We start from the raw sequence: 17581 nt of genomic DNA on the forward strand, positions 1-17581 counted from the left end.
AAAATCGAAATTTTGTATTCATGGTGGTCGTTGTGTGCCAATAACTGAAAATCGCTCAAAGCAAAACCTCATATTTAAAGGTGTTGCAACTTAAAATGCAAGATGCAGCATGCAGGTAACGTTTACGCAAAACTCGTCGCAAGCCCGCCAGGTGGATAATGACATCGTCATGTCAACATGATCTGATTCAGAGTGGTTGGAGTTGCAGTGTTTTATCTTTTTCCCTTTGGTAGTTATCCACAAAGAGTTTTTTTGCCATCGAGAGCATCAATGTAGAATGGCTGAAAACGCATTTGAAACCTCTCAGGCCAAATGTCCTGATATTACCGATAGTGTAGTAGATTCTGTTGTTGCTGCCGTTGTCAAAGAGAGACCGGGGGACCAAGAGAAAGAAATCCGACGTCTTCAGTTTGAATTAGATGAGGCAAGAAGCCTTGCAGTTGTTGCAAATTATTCCTTAGAAGAATCAATTGAAACAGAAAGGAGAAAATGTCAGGAAGAGGTAGCAACATTGCAACAATTGATGAAAGGTAGGTTACAGTTCTGTTGTTTTTTTGTTTAGATGTTTGTACTTTCTTATGTCTAGAAAACATCCAAGAAGCTATTCGTGAAACCCAGGAACAGAGTGAAGGAGAAATTCGTAGACTTAAAAATATAGTCACTCGTTTAGAACTAGAAGTACGTGAATTACGTAGTTCTTCAGATAGAGACAATCCAAATGTCTTTTCAGCAGTTACAAAGACACTTGCTCGTAAAGTGGGTAATTTGACCAATCCTAACATATTAACATCACAAACACCACCTCAAGTTCCCCTTGTGACTGCTACATCAACTGAATCAGCTGGAGATGACTATCTAGAGCAAAGTATGAAGAGAGCTCAAGAGGATGTAGAAGTCTTACGATCTTTGGTAAACTACCAGAAACTGCACCGTATGACCATTAATAGTTACTCTATTTTGTACCAGGTTCTCCCATTAGAAGAAGAAATCAAGGCTTTGAAAGATAAATTACGATACACTGATGAGCAACTGAGGGTTTATGAGAGCAACCAGGTAGTAAACAGATTTTGTTATTTATTACGATACACATTTGATCAATGATGTTAATAGGCTGAGTTGGTTCGTGGCTCCGAATTACTCAATAAAATTGCAGAAGATGAGTCATTGGAATCCGTCATAGCTGATTTGATCTCTCGAACTGAACTACACACCCAGGATCAATTATCTGAACGAGACTTTGGACTATTTCTTGCGATTCTTAATGCCCAGCGAACCACTCTGCAGGAGGAGCGCGAGCGTTTGAGGTTGCAAAATGTAAATTTCGCTTAGTGGAATTATTTTACTAATAATAAATTCAAGGTCTCAGATGCAAGAGACTTGTCAGTTGCTTGAACAGGAACGTCGCCATCATCGGGAGTTGCGCCGCTCATTGCAGAAAAACAACTTGCACCCTACATCTCAAAACCTGATGGTACCTCAGTAGTAATAGAGTTGTAGAACACGTCCAAAATGTGAATATTTCATAGGATTGCAACAAAGACGGCTCAAAAGGCTTCCCTATTAAGGACAGAATCGGGCCTTTAATCAGTCGGATTTCTCCCGTCCTTAAAAGAAAATCGTCGGCTCAGTCACCTTCTAAGGAAACTTCAGTTGACTCCTACGTCCTTGATTCCTCAACATTTGGGATTCCAGAGGTGGCTTCTACCGCTACAAAAAACTCAACAAAGGAAGAGATCGAGAACATATCGTTCTGTAGTGTCGACAGTAATTTAACCTCAAGCGAGGGGAGTTTCATGCATGCTGATGATGGACATCAAACTACTATACGATATAGAGTACTTGAAGCTGATTTACAGCAGCTGCAAGAAGAAAAAGCACAGGTAGATAAGCAGTTGATAAAAGCGCGGGAGGAATCGCAGATGTTGTCAGAGCTTATCAAAGACATGGAACATAAATGGACCGAAATGGCAAAGGATTACGAAAAACAAGTTGGAAACCGTTCAAGTGTCCCGAGTAAATTCTGTTTTAAATCCCGTTTCTTGTCGTGCAGGTGGACTCGCTTTTCGGCAATATTCAGGATGCCCAAGGTCAGCTGAAGAGTGTTACGTCTGCCTTTAACAAATTTCGCAATCAAGCTCAGGAAACTTTGCGACAGTTACAATTTGACCGGCAGTCGGTCAGTACTGAGCTAGTCAGGTCTTAAGACGATACAATATATTACTGAGACCAAGTGACTTTATAGATTTGGTTATTTTTCAGGTTACAAGAAGAAAACGATTTCCTTACTGGGAAACATAGTCTTCATGCTGAACAACTACAGAATGAAATGATTAATCTACCCGACAACTTACAAGAATTGCAATATGTCTGTTTGAATCTCAGGGAAGATTTCATTGCAGCTAAGGTACAAAGAAGAACCTTTGTTGCTTTGTTCCCTTTATCGCAAATTTGGCTTGTTTACAAAGGTGGCTAAAGAAGCATTGGAGAGAAAATGGAAGATGGAGATTCTAGTTCTAAAGAACCAGCTGCTTAGTGAGCAGAAGTCAAAAGAAACTTTAGAAAATTCTCTTACCGGTGAAATTGATTACCTAAGGGAACAACTAGGCCTGATGCGAAGTGTTCAAACGCAGCTCGAAGAAGAGAGTAGTCGAAAAACCTCATTGGAGGTAGCCCTACAGCAAGCCAAAGAGCAATTAGCTGATCTAAAGAATCGTGCTTCCGAATCTGTGTCATCAAAGGTTTTTTTTTCAAATCGGGTGTGTTACGATTCACAATGTTTTGATATTCCTTTTTGTAGGCAAAATTGGAAAATGAAAATCAACAATTGAGAAATCGGGTCAGCTCTTTGCAAGCAGACTTGGAAACATCAGAAGCGGTCCAACGTGATTTTGTGCAGTTATCCCAACAACTTCAGGTAGCTAGATGCTGTACATTCCGTTTTCCATGCAATTCCAAAAAGAATTCGGCTCAGGTACAACTGGAAAAGATTCGTCAATCAGAGAAGGAACTTCGGTGGCAATATGAAGAGGATATTGATCAGTGTGCCGAGTGTCGCCAAACATTCGGAGTTGCCAAACGCAAAGTGAGTACATCATGGGAAAAACCATAGAATAGCTATATAGCTAATGCATTTTTGTATATGATTATTAGCATCATTGCCGTCATTGTTGCCAAATCTTTTGTGGCGATTGCTTGCGAAAAACCGTCACCAGCGGACCGAACAAGAGGCAGTCTCGAGTCTGTAACGTATGCTTTTACCTTTTGGTACAAGAGAGTGCTCCGTTTTTTAGTTCAGAGCCTCAGCCATCCAACTGATAATCATAACATGCCAATCCCTATTTCTCATTTGTAAAATTATGTGATTTTATTGTCACTTTAGGTCTCCCGCCATTTTGCGTTGTTTTTAGAATTACTTATTAATACCATTGCCGTACTTTCATAAAAATCGCGCATCGTGTGTTCCAAGTAACACGATAAGTGATGGACGCGATAGATCATCGCTTTAAGTGAAAATTGTTTGGTTAATTTGACTAACAGATAAAACTCATAAAAGGTTCGAAACATCCAAGGGCGTATTTTATTTATTGAATTAACCATTTGAAACTTTTTTTATTTGCCAGTGGTAAAAATGCTGACATGTTTCCTTTTGTAGTCCTTTTAAGCTGAAACTTGCTTTAAATAGTTACAATTCTTTATACTGCAAATGGGTTCCATCTACCTAACGAAATATTTTAACATGTCTGCCCAAATTTGCTTTATTAAGCTTACGAAATCCGAAATTGGAGGAACGCTAATAAGTGTTTCTGGCTAGAAGCGAGTTACCTCAAAAACAGGACTAATCCCCATTATATGATAAGGATGTGTGTCACTCATGTAGGCAGCAATGTACTTTCCGGGAATGCGAATACTATTTTCTGGAACGTTAATTTCATACGACCTTGGTCGGTTTGGTAGAGGTTGCTTAGTAATCCACATGTAAGAAACGTACTCGCCCAGGCTTGAATATTGCTCCTTAAAAAGATTCATCTTCGTTAAACTGTGTTTAATGAATAAATTGGTTTTCTAGGCGTTACCCGATAAATTGCAATCCAATGCCAAGAAGATAGTTCGATGCTAGTTGGTAGCGTTATAATTATTTTACCGACTGTTCCTGTAATCCAAGATTTAATCGGATCGAATGTGACAACGTCTAGAACACCACCTTTTACCTAAAGAACCAAGACGTATTCGTACTTTTGTAATCTTACTCTACAATTATTTAATAGAATACTTGTATATCAAGGTGAGCGGACACAGGTTTGTGATCACTAATTGTGAAATTACTATGGCTTTGATACTTTTTACACTGAACTATGTCAACTTCTTTCTTTTGTGGTTTCTGTTCCACATTTTCGAAGCTACGATAAATAACACGATCAGTCCAAGCCGGTCGTCTCCTAGGAGCTGCGGTAAAATGAGAGAAATTCGAATAGGTACGAATAGGGTTTGCGACTGTCAGTTTATTTGTTTTAAATAAAAACATAAACCAAAACGACTAGAAGTCTAGAATTCTTCATAATCACATTTGAATTCGGGTTTGGTTGCTGTATATGATCTGTGGAATGCACATAAATCAGCCATTAATACTATTACGCCATCTGTTCCTTTGGCCAACTTATAGTTAACAGTGTTCGGATCGGTTTGACCGGAATAGGCAGAGAGATCTCCAAGAGCCCTGAGGTTTCTATCTATGTGTTGTCTATTGTTCTCTAGTTCCAATTTAAGGGCTAGATCTTGGGGTGTTCGACTGTCATTTTTTTTTTAATGGCAGATGCAAAAAAACCTTCAATGTCGAACATAACTTGAGGCCAGGTGTACGTAATGGTAGCAAACGTCGTTGCGGGCCCAGTGCCATCAAGAGTGAAGCGGATATCAGTGACACCACTAGGAAGCGTAACACAGATATAGACTATCTCGGCTAATGAGTGATCCTTATAAACTGCCATCAGGACCGGCTGGTTCTGGTGAATTATCCTGCTATCCAAATCTTCTATTTCCTCGTTTAAGTCAGACTCTTGATCGTCACGGAGGCGTTTGCGAGAAACGATAAGAGACTGGTACTACTAGAGTTGGCCGAGTCCTCCAAACAACTCAGGGCAGACGATGAGCTTTTTTCGGAATTTTTACTATAAAAAATATCTGAAAATATAATAATGCTAAACAAATAGAGAATAATAAAATGTGGTATACATTCGAGGCCATGCAATTGCCTAAGCTGCCTGAAGTTGTTGTAAAAGACCGGCATGGTAAACTTGGCAAATTCTGGGTGAAACGAGAATGCAGCTTTGCAGTGGTTGCTGGATCAATTTTCCGTCTGCGAACATTTGACTAAGAATAGTGTGGGCTTTACACGGAGGATTGTGTTTCCACTGCGGCATTTTTGCTCATTTTAAGCTTGAAATTAGCTATTAAAGAAATAAACACTGAGTGTGGCAAAAGACGTGACTTTCTTAAGCAAAAATTATTGTCTGCTTTGTTGGACAAGGTTGAACGATTTCTATTATTGGAAAATTTGCAAAATGTTTTAAAATGGTTAAATTAATTAATAATAGTTGTCGAAAAGTTGTTTTTGCAACATGTAATTGCCTTGACGAGTTTTGCCTTAAATTAATTCATATGGAATAACTTTTAAAAAAGTAACTTATGCGGAGCATTTCAAAAGTTTAAAAGATTTAAAAGTCGAGATTTTCGGGATCTTTAAGATGCTAATTTGTCTTCAATATTGTTTAAATAATGGAAATTTCTTTTAAAGTTGTTGTAGACAGAATCCTATGTGCAGTGAAAAAACTAATAAACCCCTTGCGGTGAAAAAATTAGTGGATTGAATGTTAAAAAATTTGAGCTTTTCTTCAAATATTTGAACATTCAATCCACTATTTTTTCACCACAAGGCAGGTTTATTAGTTTTTCACTGCACATAGCCGCAGATTCATGTCTACAACAGCTTAAAAAGAAATTTCATTATTTAAACAATATTGAAACAAATTAGCATCTTAAAGATCCTTAAAATCTCTACTTTTAAATCTTTTAAACTTTTGAAATGTTCCGCATAAGTTTTTTTTAAAAGTTATTCCATATGAACGTTTAATTTAAGGCAAAACTCGTCAAGGCAATTTAATCATTCCTAAAAGAATTTCTTGACACCTGTTTTTAAATATTTTACAAATTCTCTAATTACACAAACAGTTCAACCCTGTCAAGCGACGAAAATCTATTGGACTTAGTGATTTACTGGGTTTTCGGTATTGTTTTTAAATACTTTTCATACTAAAAAAATGGCATCAGCTGAAACTTTCTGGCGGCTTGGCCATAATATTACTAAACATGACGTTGACGGTAGTATTGCTTTAGGCTATCGGAAATTCAGATCCTTTTTGGGACTCGTGTGTGTGCTGCTGCTTATGACAATTTATCTCATGTCCGTCCCATTAAATCGCGCCCAGAGCATCTTTTATGGACATTATTGCATTTGAAGCATTATGCTACTGAACACATAAGTTCTGCTCTAGTTGGAGTGTCGGAAAAACATTTCGGAAGTGGTGCCATATTTTCATTCGCCTTCTGCAAAAATGCCAGTGGTAGGAGACAACATTAATTTCTTTGGGGTTTATATATAATGCTAATTTGTTTTCATTCATAGATTGAATGGGAGAATCGTTTCCATAGAGCCCTTAGAGGCTCCAACATTCTGGTATCTATTGATGGAGTAGATTTCAGAATCATGGAGCCATCGCCATTCAACCCCAAATGGTACCCCATAAATTTCATGGTCCCGGTCTTAGATACAAACTAGCCATTTGTATCCGAACCGGAGACATTGTTTGGGCTTACGGCGGACTTCCCGTGGCGAATGGTCAGATCTTAGGCTAGCCCGAGATGTCTTTATTTTCGGTCTTAGAGAAGGAGAGAAAGCCATTGCCGATCGCGGTTACAACGACCCAAACTTTTTGATTTCCTAACGGAAACAATGATGGGAAGAAAAAACAGGTTTAGCAAGGCACGAAACCTGAACCGACGATTAAAGCAATTTGACTGCTTACAACAAAGATTCCGCCATGATCTGTATTTGCATCCCCTTTATTTCCATTCTGTAGTAAATCTAACGCAAATATGATTGATCATGGTAAAAATTGTACTCAGTTGACTTTTAAATTTTGATAAGCAAAATAAATCTCAATCTTGTTTTGATAAAAATGTACTTCGTGTACTCTTATGGTGTACATTTAAGAATTCATCAAAGTTAAACTAAACGAGGTAACATCTTGTAAAACTCACATTTTACCGCTGCTCCCTAGGAAGTAGAAGTTAAAAGATTACATTGTCTGCATTTACCTTATTTCTTATTCACTGAAACTTACTTTTTATCGTATTCCTCTGAGTTGAGTACGAATTTATAAGTAGGCTTGAAAGTGATCTTGCACTCCGAAAATCCACCAAAAGCTTTATTACTTGAAATTGTGTCATTTAATTCATCCTTTTCTAGCAAGGGTTTCAGATCGTTTTGAGAAACGAGATCAACAATTTCGCTTGTAGAAAATGAATCTGGATGAAGCCGAAAATTGAGATCTCCAAACCAAAAAACTAAATCATGATCTAATATAGAACTGATCTTTTCTTTATGGAATGTTTGTGAATTGACTATGGAGTGATAATCTGCTATACGACTTTCAAGCTTTTTGTCATGGGGAGAAAGATGACAATTGACGAGGCAAATGGAACTTCCCTTAAAGTTGAAACGAATGGAAACAGCTCCTTTGTTACCCTGCGGGTAAAAAAAAATGAGTTCCTTGTTTAATCATTTTTAGCTTTAAAGTACCCAGAGTCCATTTAGTCCTGTTCTGGTGAATGAGGTTTCCACATCTCTAATAGAGGTCAGGTGTTTCTTTTTTGAGAAAAGTGACAGCAGGATTCCAACTAACCTCACAGTATGGATTTTGACATAATTATTTTTTGCCAAAACATCTCTAAAAAGTTATAATTTCATATTATACTCTAATAAGAATTAAGTAACAACACTCCTGCCTTAAGGAATTTGTCCACGGGTCTTCATATAAAGAATCTGAAATAATATTTTGTGGTTGTGATTTCACTTCTTGCAGACCAACAGCAATGAAATCAGCACTCAAATCCAATAGACTTTGCAACTGATCACTTGAAGGAGGCTCCACAGTTACCACATTCCAGGTAAGAAGGTAAATACTGTTCCAAAACATTGTATTAAATAAGATCTTGCTTTCAAGAAAAATTTATTTTTACCTTAGTACATCCACTGTCATTTTACTGACTTGTCGTCTTGTGTTTTGTTGAAAATCCTCACCTATCACCACTATGGCTATGACCTAATGACTACACTACTGGTGACCACTTTCACAAGGTGGCCTAGAGTAGCTGAACTTAAGTTGATGAAACTGTTACAAAAGTGTTCTCTATGTCTCTATAAAAAGGCCATGAGATAAGAGTTATCACTTACACATTTGGGTCAATAATTTGTTGAACTATGGTTTATCTATTTTGTCGAGCGTTTTCAATGACGCAGGGTTATCTTCAATGTTTATTATGGACGGAACTCAAGGTTCTATCGTCTGCAGCAAAATATGTCTGTGGGAGGAAAGCGGAAACGGCAAACTGCGCAACTATATCATAAGCGGATTATTTTGTTTTTCCATATACAGGCCAATTCGGGCGGATAACGTCGCTGTTCTTTATTCACGGTTGCTGTCGCGCACCAATACATGAGGACATGGGCAGCATCTCAGTTTACTGGTTGTTTTCTCTAGGCAGATAATTCACGCTTTGGAGGTAAAATATATTCGTTTTATGTGCATACTAACTTAGCGCCCCTCAGCTTAGGAGGTAGTCTGCATCTGGCAGAAACCAGTGCAACGCAGTGACACACTGCAAGCATGCTGCAAGTCTGCAACCTGCAATGCATATGCTGGTGCGTAACAGCCGCTGCAAAGGAAGTAAGTTTATACTATCGGACGATAATACTGGCTTGTCATTAAACCTACTATTACCGTACTATTGCGGAAATTCAAGTGAAAAAAACATTCTGTAGCCGCCCAAAACTAAACGTTTTACAATTAATATTGATACATACTAATAGGTATGATATAAAAAAAAAAAATTTGCGGTACATATCTGGCGAAATCAGACTACAAACTGGGAAGGATTTTATTGAAAATTAGTCAACAGTTTCACTTTAGTCCTTTTCTTTTTAAGTTTGTCAATTTTTTTATGAACATACGAAATTATGTAACAAGCAGTCATTCAGTTGAAAATCCACAGCAAATTGAGCCCTGCTTCCCCTAACGTTATTCGCCCGATACGTCCTTCGAATTTCGTTTTGATTAACCAGAAGAAAAGTATCACTGTATGCAGCATATTGTTTCGGCCCTGGATAAACACGGAATCAAAATGAAGAAATAAGATCAAGTCACAAAGGGGAAAAGAATAATAGGACACCTTTGGAAGTTCATATTCATCCGGCCCCATGACAAGTTTGTAATGAGGTGGGTTAAGTTGAACTTCAACTATTTGCGGATTCGACGTGGGTTGAGGCTTCTCAGGGCACTTTACGAGATACTAGTAGAAAAAGTAAAAATTAATTTCTAAAAACATTTTGGGCAAAAAAACTTAAGAGAATTTTTTTTTACTGCTTCACCTGTCCCGTAAAAGGTCGTCTATCTGGGCGATCCGTGAAAGCCGGAAGTTGGCTATCGAGGTACGTAGCCAAGCAATGCATTATTACAGCGCTGTCAGTAGGTGTACTGTCATCTAAATCTTTCCGTTTAGTGCCTCCATCCCAGCGAAAATTACCCAAGCATCCTCCTGTGGCTAGCCCTTTTAAGTTAATAAGGGAAAAATTTATTTCTGGTTCGCCTTTCTTGTCTAACGGCACACTTACGATTAAGACAACGAAAAAGGTAATCTTGGTGCGAAGTCACTTCAAGATATGGAAGAACTTCTACAAGTGAAGGTATATTAGCGGACACGGGAGCCAGCTGAGAAGTTTTACGTAATTTCTCCAAACTGGATTCTCCTAATCGTTCACGAGTTTAAGGTATACATTTTTACTTAGCTTATCGTCAACTGTTGTGTTACCAATTCTAGCATCAGCTAAACCGTGAGCCGTCAAAGATTCATTGATTCGATTAATTTCAGATACTAAGGACTGAAGAACCGTCGACGAAAGCCATAACCGGAACTTTTCATTAAATTCTAGAAGTTGAGAATCGGAAATTCCCAACTGCTGCCAAACATCACGACCTTTTATTTTGGCTGGCGATTTGGTGCTGGTATTTTCGTCTACTCCGCTGGCTCCAGTAGTTGGCACTGCACTCCACATAAAGGCAAGATTTTTGTTTTATTTTTTAACCTTTTTCTTTTTTCCTTTACGATTTTTCAGATTACCTGTAAACGAAAGCTGGTAAGAATATTTTTTCAGTAGTGGAGAAAAATCCGCTATTCCTGATGCAGATGGTGAATAATGCCACGAAGATGCTGTTGTGCTCATACCAGTGGCATCCTGACCTTGGCCTAAACAGAAGTGTGAATCCAAGTGGTAGAAAACCATTTAAGAAATTTACCTCTACTTGTTTGAAGCTCTTCCCCTTCAACACTTCTGCACATTTTCATAAATGAATCTTCTTCATAGAGTTCATCTTCTAGATCCCAGTTTTGTGAAGTATACAAAACAGAGCTACTGCTTCCTTTTTGAAATTGCAATGAAGAATTGCCAGCAGACTGGTTTGCTGCTTGTTGAACTGAAACAACATTTTGTAGAATTAACTTAGATTTTCTTTCTTAACAGAAAAAAATGGATAACAAGTGGTTTTACATTTCACTGTTGGTATTGAAGGTGATGACCCAACAGGAATGTAGGGAATCGAGGTTGTCCTCTTGTTAACAGGTGAGCAAGAGGGTGTTGATGTCACAAATCCAATTTCTATAGCAATATGTGAAGTGCAAAATAGTATTTTGAAAAAAAAAATTAATTCCAATAGCTTCTTACCATCATTTTTCACACCCAAAAGCTTCTTTTGTTGAGGACTCAGAATTACAGGGGGATCAAGTTTTGTCCTTTTCACATAAAAGAAGACTCCAGTAGTGAAATTCAATACCAAGATGATGCAAACTACCAATATGGAATACCACAGAAATGTGGACGTCATCTCGTAACACTCTTGTTCGAAATGCCTTTTGAATATTGATTTGGTAAATTTTATTGACATTAACTTTTTTGAATTTTGGACAGGGTGAACTTACAGGTAGTAGGATAGAATGAGTGCTCCAAAGAGATTACATACAAGCCAGGGTTTTTGTTTTTGAACTTCCATGATCTGTCTTTTCTTGGATATCGTCCTAACGATTAAACTGTCATTTTGATCCATTTTAATTTAAATTAGACGTATTTTCCAGGAGTGGAAAACCGAGTCAAGTATAAAGTTGTCGTCTGCCGAACGACTTGCATTGGGCTTCTTGGCGCTTTAAAACACTGGCGTTGCCAACATTTATAATTCGACTTCCTTGCAAATTAATATCGCCAATTGAAACTTGGCAATCCGGCACCATTGTACGACCGGTCGACAGGACGGACGGAAACTCACTCCATTTTCTTGGACGACCTTGACTGGTTATTAGTTGTGATCACCTGCAGTGAATATCACGTAATATCATTTCCAATAAAATACAATGGCGGCCGTAGCGAAACCACAGATTTTCAAGTCGGTCCTCAATGGAGCCAAGCAGTTTTCTACCTCATCCAAGGTAAAATAATACATTTATATTTAAACCTAACTTATGCAATAAATTTGGTAATTTAATCATGGCTTGAACTTAGCCAATACGAATAAACCATGCTAAACCGGTTAAGACTCACCGAAAACATAACGACAGTGAAAAAATCTATTCGATAGTCGTCGTAGTAGCTTAGACAACATTTTTTAGAATAGTCTAACCTATTTCTTATATCTATTTTACTTCTAAGTTCTAACTTATAAAAAGTTTTTATCTTCTCACTTGAAAAATTTAGAGTCACACAAAGGTAGCTGTTATGGGAGCTAGTGGTGGCATTGGTCAACCTCTATCATTATTGCTGAAGCAATCACCTTTAGTTTCTCAGCTCAACTTGTATGATATCGTCCACACTCCTGGTGTGGCAGCTGATTTGAGCCACATCAATTCCAAAGCCAAAGTTCAAGGCTTTGTTGGACCTGATCAATTGAAGGTAAAAAAAAAACAAAATAACTACCTAAAGACTTTCCTTTAATATCCTTTTGTAAATACAGAGCTCTCTAGAAGGTTGTGAAGTTGTCATTATCCCAGCTGGTGTTCCTCGTAAACCAGGCATGACCCGAGATGATCTTTTCAACATCAATGCTTCAATCGTCCGTGATTTGGCAGTTGCTGTTGCTGAAGTTTGTCCTAAAGCACTGATTGGAATAATCGCCAACCCAGTATGTGATCTAAAATAAAAATTTTATCTATTTTATAAAAGTCATTTTAGTTATTCATATTTTTCTTAAAAGGTTAACAGCACCGTTCCGATTGCCAGTGAAGTATTCCAGAAAGCTGGCGTCTACGACCAGAACAGAATTTTTGGTGTCACTACACTAGATGTTGTCCGGGCTAATGCTTTTATTGCTGAACTGAAGGTAATCAAGATTGTCGATAAAATGCCCGTTACAGTTGCTTAATACTATCCAATTTACAAGGGTTTGGATCCAACCACAGTGAACTGCCCAGTCATTGGTGGCCATGCAGGCATCACAATTATTCCCCTGATTTCCCAGTGCCAGCCTGCCGTTTCATTCCCAACTGACCAGCTTAAAGCGCTCACTGAACGTATTCAGGTAACCGCCTTTAAAGACAAATTTGTATTGCAAGTCATTATCGTCCATTTTACCACAGGAAGCTGGAACTGAAGTTGTAAAGGCCAAGGCTGGTGCAGGATCTGCCACGTTATCTATGGCTTTTGCTGGTGCTCGGTTTGCCATTTCTTTGATCCGAGCTCTCAGAGGTGAAAAGGGGATTGTTGAATGTGCATACGTTCGGTCTGACTTGACTGAATCAAAATATTTTTCGACCCCTATTCTTTTGGGTGTAAGTATCTTTATTTCATTTTAATTTCATTTTAATAATATATGTTGTAGCCACGTACGTTTAAATGTCTTCTCCCCAATTACAGCCCAATGGTATCGAAAAGAATCTTGGACTTGGTAACTTGTCCGAATTCGAAAAGCAGCTAGTTGCTGCTTCAATCCCTGAACTGAAGAAAAACATTAAGAAGGGAGAGGAGTTCGTCCTTAAACACTAAAGGAAAGGTTGCGAGAATCAAGCGTGGAGCAACTAACTACAAAAAGCAAACTAGCTATCGGATATATATTGTATGATCTGCCGGAAAAAGTCTAGTAAGTCACACTTAGATTCATTTACAGAGTGGTGTATAATTAGGCAGAAATACACCTAATTGTTTGGTGATCAAATCATATATCATAATATTTTATATTTTACTTTATATTATTGATCTTGTCAATTTGTAGCGAAAATTCGTTCAAACATGAAGTTTGAATTTCATCTCACATGATCTTGCCATAACCTATCCATGAGAACGATGATGTTGATCAACAGCATAAACGCGAATGTAGTCAATGCGCATGGCGTTGTCCTCTGTTTCTGGGTTCCAGGTGGGCAACCAGTCCATTCTTTTCTCCCAGAATGGACGCATCTGAACTGGATCCGATATTTTCCATGGTTTTTCAAGTGGTTGGTCGAAAGGCTGGTTGATGCACCAATCTGGAAACATGTCGCCACCAACCGCAACATCCAGGATAAAATGAAACTGGAAATACCGCCAATCCATATTATCGATGTGAAACAATTGTAAACAATTTAAACAAAGCCAAGTAATATTACAGGGTGATCAAAAGGGGCGATTCGGGTACCGTTACCCGTAATGTTCCAAATGTTTTGCCCTTCAAAGCCGCCCATTTTCCAGAAGCCACCCTCCGGAGGACTTACGTGTCCAATTAGGTCATCGTCTACATAGAAATTGAATCCTATCGGTAGCCATTCCATTGCGAAGATATGGAAATCTGATGAGAAATCTGGATTCCTTTGAACTCTGAAACGATTCCCATCTCAGTAAGTTATAATTATACTTAAGATTATTCTAACTCGTCTTACTTTTGCCAATATGTTAACCTGTGACCGTTATGATGAGAATCGGGTCCCCAATGTAAGCTGGTACCACTTAATTGCCTTCCGTAAGACTTACTACCACACGAGAGATTAACGTTACTTCTGACTTCTGTTATGTCGATTTCTCCCGATCGGGGATTACTTCCGTAGACGGAATCGGTAGGTGACATCCAAATAGCTTTTTTGTTTTGTTGGGAGAAGGGGTGGGGGTGGAATTGCCGTGTAAAAAAACAACCATTTTACGAAAAAGACTTCTGTGTGTGTCAATCGTCTATGTGTACCTGGCCATATCCAGTCGCCTTTGGGCATTTTAGCGCGAACTTCAACAAAGCCGTAGGTAAAGCTGAACGAGTTTCTCGTGTGAATTCGTGCGGATTGAATGGGCGGAATTATGTCGTCACCGGATTTTCTGGCAAAGAAAGAAATGTAGTTGAGTAAAAGAAAATTTTTTTTTTGAATTTTCAGCCGAGATTACACAATGCATCCCCCTCCCCAGTTGACGTTGCATCCTTCAAGAGTTAAATCGATCGTCCCATTGTAAAGAAACTCGGGGCCGTAGCGGTCGGCTGTGAATGTCGGTTTGATAAACAAATTACCGTCGCGAACGTAGCTGTTCTCAATTCCACGAAAAGTTTGTAATAGCAATTGCAAATAATTTATAATTTCACTGGACACCGTACAAAGAAATGAATGAAATACGAACATATTTTGGCTTCGGTTGACATAGATTTGAAACGCATTGCTTCCACGCCAGCCGCTGATCATTGGAGTCCATTTGCTGTGCTATTTATTATTATTATTATTATTTTAGTATGTATGTATAAAAAAATAAGTAACAGCAAAACTACGTCCAAGTGATCGAACTCATCTCGCCAAATGAGTGGCCCCCGACGAATTTTGGAATATGGTAATCCTTTTATGCTACAGTACCGCTCTTTTTTAGCTGACGATGCTTTGTAAGGAGTATCACGTCGCAACAAAGAATTGCAACCGAAACTGTCCGAAACGAAAACTGCAAAGCATAGACATACAGCAAGAAACTTCATTATCCTAGTTGTACTCGAAGAGACACTGCTACTGACACACTCAAAAACACACTGACCGATCATATAGGACGCGATAAGGACAAATCGATCAAAACTCGGCGTACGAATAGAGAGCAACAGTACATTAGACGTCGACATAGCAAACCCTGGATCCAAACCCTGTACTTGGATTTTGTTTTCCCAACTATCCTAATTTATAGTTCCAAAGGTTTTTACACTCAAATTTTTACATGTTATAAATTGTATTTTTTAGCGCGTCCCTTATTTTATGATACTGTATGTCGCTATTTGAGCTGCCGTAAAAGAAAGAAAAAAACGCTGGTTGGAACCGGTTTACCTAAAATGACCCAATCCACTCACCATCCATCGTCATCTAGTGGCAAAAACAAGAACCCGTAAAAAGTATTTTCCAATAACTTGTTCCTAGCGGTGAACTCGTTCACATCTTTTTCGATTCCCTTCAGTCTTAAGCTACATTTACACTACAGGGTTTTGGTACGGAACGCCTTTTGACCCACTTTTTTTTAAGTCAACTCTTTTTCGATGGTTGTCGGTTGTCCGTTTATTTTGCAAATAAATAGATAATTTGCATAGCCATCTAGCGGTCACAATCGTCACTTGAAGGAGGGATTTGAATAGATGACGCCTTCAAGGGAGGAGGAGTCTACCTAACTATTGTTGATCGATTGTTATGTCGCATTGACAGACACAGTTGTGAATTTCGATGAGCGTTGCACACCTTGGAGGCCTCGTTGGTAATCGTATTGATAATAAAGAAATGTAAGGCAACTGGAATTTCTCACTTTGTTCTTAGACTCGCCAGTTGAAGATACGTGTGCACAGTGTTAGTGCTTGGGTGCTTCGAGAGGAAATTGCAGCATAAAGGTAAAAGTCAGAAGTTTTCTTGTTTTGGTTTAACATGTTTAATTGTAATTTGATTTGGTGTTGTTCATGCAGTGGGGGTCGCCAGAAAGATATCGCATCCGCCTAGCAACTCCAAGGTTCGTGGTTCGATTTCCAGTAGGTTCCTGGTGTCCTGGGCTTCCCACCTTCCCAGGTGTCTACCTTCCACGTCGCCAGTCGGGTCGAGAAACTTCCCCATTACGAAGTAATGGGACTGATGTTTTGGCAAGGATTAATATAATATCCAATAACAAATTTCAATAAATTGTTCAATTTGATTTATCGGGGCCAATACGGAGTTTGCTACTTGAATATTTGCAATTGACTTTAACCATTCGCTTCCTCTGCTGAGAGATTTCAAACATACTGCCTGATCAATAGTAAGTGTTTATGAGAATGTAATATATATTATCTCAATTGAAATTGTTCATATCTTCAGTAATGATTTCGACTCTTTTAAGATTTGAACGCTTATCCTTCGGCGTACCATGCCGATGCTCTACCACTGAGCCATAAGTCATGTAGTCTCTTCGTCTATATTTTCGTGTTATTAGAGTACCACAAATTTGGACTTAGAAAAATTTTTGTAAAGTGATTTAAGATAACTTTCTGTTAACATGTTTACTTTAATTCCATTTAATAAACACATTTATAATTATCACATTAACCCTCATCCGGGAGTTGAACCCGAAACCTTTGAATCCGTTAAACAACGTTCTACCACAGAGCTATAATCCTTGAACTCTAGGTATCCAGGATAACATATACTTTTACGAGCCTATGAAAATTGCCTTTATTATCTTTTATTGCCTTCTAATATTAGTGCAAAAGTAAATGTAACTCATGGCTCAACGGTTGAGCATCGGCAATGCACGCCGAAAGATTGGGGATCGATACCCGAAAGAGTTAAATTAAAATCTGTGAAAGCATATCAATACATCTGAAAAACCGATAAATACAATGATTGTAAACAAATTCATCCTGCAGGCAAATAAAACTCTCGTAAGTATGAAATTCAAGTATCTAAAATAGCAAACTACCTACTCCAGGATTGGAATTTCATCGGCGGTAATTCATGAGTGCTTCGGAATTCTCAGTATACAAACTATACACCAGTGACATCTCAGCAGTGTTAAAAGTTCAATCCTTAAAAGAAAAAAGTATAATGTCACAATTAAGACACAGAAATAATGTGGACACAATGAAAATATAAGGGAAAAACTTTTCAAAATTATTGTAAAACAAAATTTGTATTGACAATTCTCCAAGCAATGAAATATTTTGCAACTTTTAAAAGGCAAAGTACCCATTTCAAAAGTTGCTGTCAACCAAGGCAGGGGGAGACACTGCCTCAATTGACTCACCGGGGAGATTACCCAGTGCGTGGCTAA

At 38.3% G+C, this 17581-nt stretch overlaps 5 protein-coding genes, 1 long non-coding RNA gene and 2 pseudogenes across 11 annotated transcripts; 4 read left to right on the top strand and 4 right to left on the bottom strand.

Moving 5' to 3' along the window:
* The first annotated feature begins 134 nt into the window (after positions 1-134).
* Positions 135-3565, top strand: LOC116921439 (rab GTPase-binding effector protein 1). Its single transcript, XM_032927734.2, has 12 exons — positions 135-530; positions 587-909; positions 967-1053; positions 1111-1304; positions 1360-1471; positions 1527-1988; positions 2051-2196; positions 2260-2404; positions 2466-2738; positions 2798-2914; positions 2972-3082; positions 3151-3565. The coding sequence occupies exons 1-12, from the start codon at positions 278-280 to the stop codon at positions 3313-3315; spliced, it is 2388 nt and encodes a 795-aa protein (XP_032783625.2). The 5' UTR covers positions 135-277; the 3' UTR covers positions 3316-3565.
* On the bottom strand, positions 3566-8427 carry LOC116921448 (phosphatidylinositol 4,5-bisphosphate 5-phosphatase A). Of its 2 annotated transcripts, none has more exons than XM_045172558.1 (8): positions 8296-8427; positions 8062-8238; positions 7856-8003; positions 7398-7801; positions 4271-4436; positions 4074-4208; positions 3823-4011; positions 3566-3714 (listed from the first exon to the last, which is right to left on the bottom strand). In XM_045172558.1, the coding sequence occupies exons 1-8, from the start codon at positions 8313-8315 to the stop codon at positions 3658-3660; spliced, it is 1296 nt and encodes a 431-aa protein (XP_045028493.1). In that variant the 5' UTR covers positions 8316-8427; the 3' UTR covers positions 3566-3657. The 2 variants fall into 2 exon arrangements, with proteins under 2 accessions (XP_045028493.1, XP_045028494.1); XM_045172559.1 differs by having other exon boundaries at positions 3566-3718.
* LOC123471324 lies at positions 4344-5417 on the bottom strand (annotated as a pseudogene).
* On the top strand, positions 6315-7190 carry LOC123471325 (annotated as a pseudogene).
* Positions 8428-9195: 768 nt separating the features above from the next.
* Positions 9196-11571, bottom strand: LOC116921444 (transmembrane protein 209). Of its 2 annotated transcripts, XM_032927745.2 has the most exons (10): positions 11308-11571; positions 11054-11238; positions 10880-10987; positions 10629-10805; positions 10453-10578; positions 10144-10374; positions 9947-10081; positions 9704-9882; positions 9505-9624; positions 9196-9435 (listed from the first exon to the last, which is right to left on the bottom strand). In XM_032927745.2, exons 1-10 carry the CDS (start codon positions 11430-11432, stop codon positions 9310-9312), a joined length of 1512 nt encoding a protein of 503 aa, XP_032783636.1. In that variant the 5' UTR covers positions 11433-11571; the 3' UTR covers positions 9196-9309. The 2 variants fall into 2 exon arrangements, with proteins under 2 accessions (XP_032783636.1, XP_032783635.1); XM_032927744.2 differs by having other exon boundaries at positions 9196-9624.
* On the top strand, positions 9494-10788 carry LOC123471326. Its single transcript, XR_006645798.1, has 4 exons — positions 9494-9636; positions 9718-9763; positions 9835-10102; positions 10204-10788. It is a non-coding gene; the product is annotated as an uncharacterized LOC123471326 (long non-coding RNA).
* Positions 11572-11611: 40 nt separating the features above from the next.
* On the top strand, positions 11612-14963 carry LOC116921449 (malate dehydrogenase, mitochondrial). 3 transcript variants are annotated; one of them, XR_004393297.2, is made up of 9 exons: positions 11613-11808; positions 12074-12268; positions 12330-12497; positions 12570-12695; positions 12756-12893; positions 12952-13143; positions 13229-13451; positions 13584-14400; positions 14707-14963. XR_004393297.2 is itself a non-coding variant. In XM_032927753.2 (7 exons), exons 1-7 carry the CDS (start codon positions 11734-11736, stop codon positions 13355-13357), a joined length of 1023 nt encoding a protein of 340 aa, XP_032783644.1. In that variant the 5' UTR covers positions 11612-11733; the 3' UTR covers positions 13358-13526. The 3 variants fall into 3 exon arrangements, 1 of the variants encoding a protein (XP_032783644.1); XR_006645797.1 differs by having other exon boundaries at positions 13584-14184; XM_032927753.2 differs by lacking the exons at positions 13584-14400; positions 14707-14963 and having other exon boundaries at positions 11612-11808; positions 13229-13526.
* On the bottom strand, positions 13468-15777 carry LOC116921446 (beta-1,3-glucan-binding protein). 2 transcript variants are annotated; one of them, XM_045172557.1, is made up of 8 exons: positions 15344-15777; positions 15090-15253; positions 14945-15024; positions 14717-14851; positions 14523-14650; positions 14227-14419; positions 13957-14164; positions 13468-13882 (listed from the first exon to the last, which is right to left on the bottom strand). In XM_045172557.1, exons 1-8 carry the CDS (start codon positions 15423-15425, stop codon positions 13640-13642), a joined length of 1233 nt encoding a protein of 410 aa, XP_045028492.1. In that variant the 5' UTR covers positions 15426-15777; the 3' UTR covers positions 13468-13639. The 2 variants fall into 2 exon arrangements, with proteins under 2 accessions (XP_045028492.1, XP_032783639.1); XM_032927748.2 differs by having other exon boundaries at positions 15090-15775.
* Between the last annotated feature and the right edge of the window lie 1804 nt (positions 15778-17581).

The sequence above is a fragment of the Daphnia magna genome, linkage group LG4, assembly GCF_020631705.1.
Source record: "Daphnia magna isolate NIES linkage group LG4, ASM2063170v1.1, whole genome shotgun sequence".
Classification (NCBI taxonomy): domain Eukaryota; kingdom Metazoa; phylum Arthropoda; class Branchiopoda; order Diplostraca; family Daphniidae; genus Daphnia; species Daphnia magna.

Coding starts and splice junctions, on each gene's coding strand:
- LOC116921446 (XM_032927748.2), bottom strand. CDS start 15,425: ATGTCGACGTCTAATGTACTGTTGCTCTCTATTCGTACGCCGAGTTTT. Junction 15,025..15,089: donor ATGAGTTCGATCACTTGGAC/GTAGTTTTGCTG, acceptor AATAATAAATAG/CACAGCAAATGGACTCCAAT. Junction 14,651..14,716: donor TGGGGAGGGGGATGCATTGT/GTAATCTCGGCT, acceptor TTTCTTTGCCAG/AAAATCCGGTGACGACATAA.
- LOC116921448 (XM_045172558.1), bottom strand. CDS start 8,315: ATGACAGTGGATGTACTAAG. Junction 7,802..7,855: donor CAGGACTAAATGGACTCTGG/GTACTTTAAAGC, acceptor TTTTACCCGCAG/GGTAACAAAGGAGCTGTTTC. Junction 3,715..3,822: donor GGATTAGTCCTGTTTTTGAG/GTAACTCGCTTC, acceptor TTCGTTAGGTAG/ATGGAACCCATTTGCAGTAT.
- LOC116921444 (XM_032927744.2), bottom strand. CDS start 11,432: ATGGATCAAAATGACAGTTTAATCGTTAGGACGATATCCAAGAAAAGA. Junction 10,375..10,452: donor TTACCAGCTTTCGTTTACAG/GTAATCTGAAAA, acceptor TGTGGAGTGCAG/TGCCAACTACTGGAGCCAGC. Junction 9,883..9,946: donor CCTTTTTCGTTGTCTTAATC/GTAAGTGTGCCG, acceptor TTAACTTAAAAG/GGCTAGCCACAGGAGGATGC.
- LOC116921449 (XM_032927753.2), top strand. CDS start 11,734: ATGGCGGCCGTAGCGAAACCACAGATTTTCAAGTCGGTCCTCAATGGA. Junction 12,269..12,329: donor TTGGACCTGATCAATTGAAG/GTAAAAAAAAAA, acceptor TTGTAAATACAG/AGCTCTCTAGAAGGTTGTGA. Junction 12,498..12,569: donor TTGGAATAATCGCCAACCCA/GTATGTGATCTA, acceptor TTTTCTTAAAAG/GTTAACAGCACCGTTCCGAT.
- LOC116921439 (XM_032927734.2), top strand. CDS start 278: ATGGCTGAAAACGCATTTGAAACCTCTCAGGCCAAATGTCCTGATATT. Junction 1,054..1,110: donor GGGTTTATGAGAGCAACCAG/GTAGTAAACAGA, acceptor TGATGTTAATAG/GCTGAGTTGGTTCGTGGCTC. Junction 2,739..2,797: donor CCGAATCTGTGTCATCAAAG/GTTTTTTTTTCA, acceptor TCCTTTTTGTAG/GCAAAATTGGAAAATGAAAA.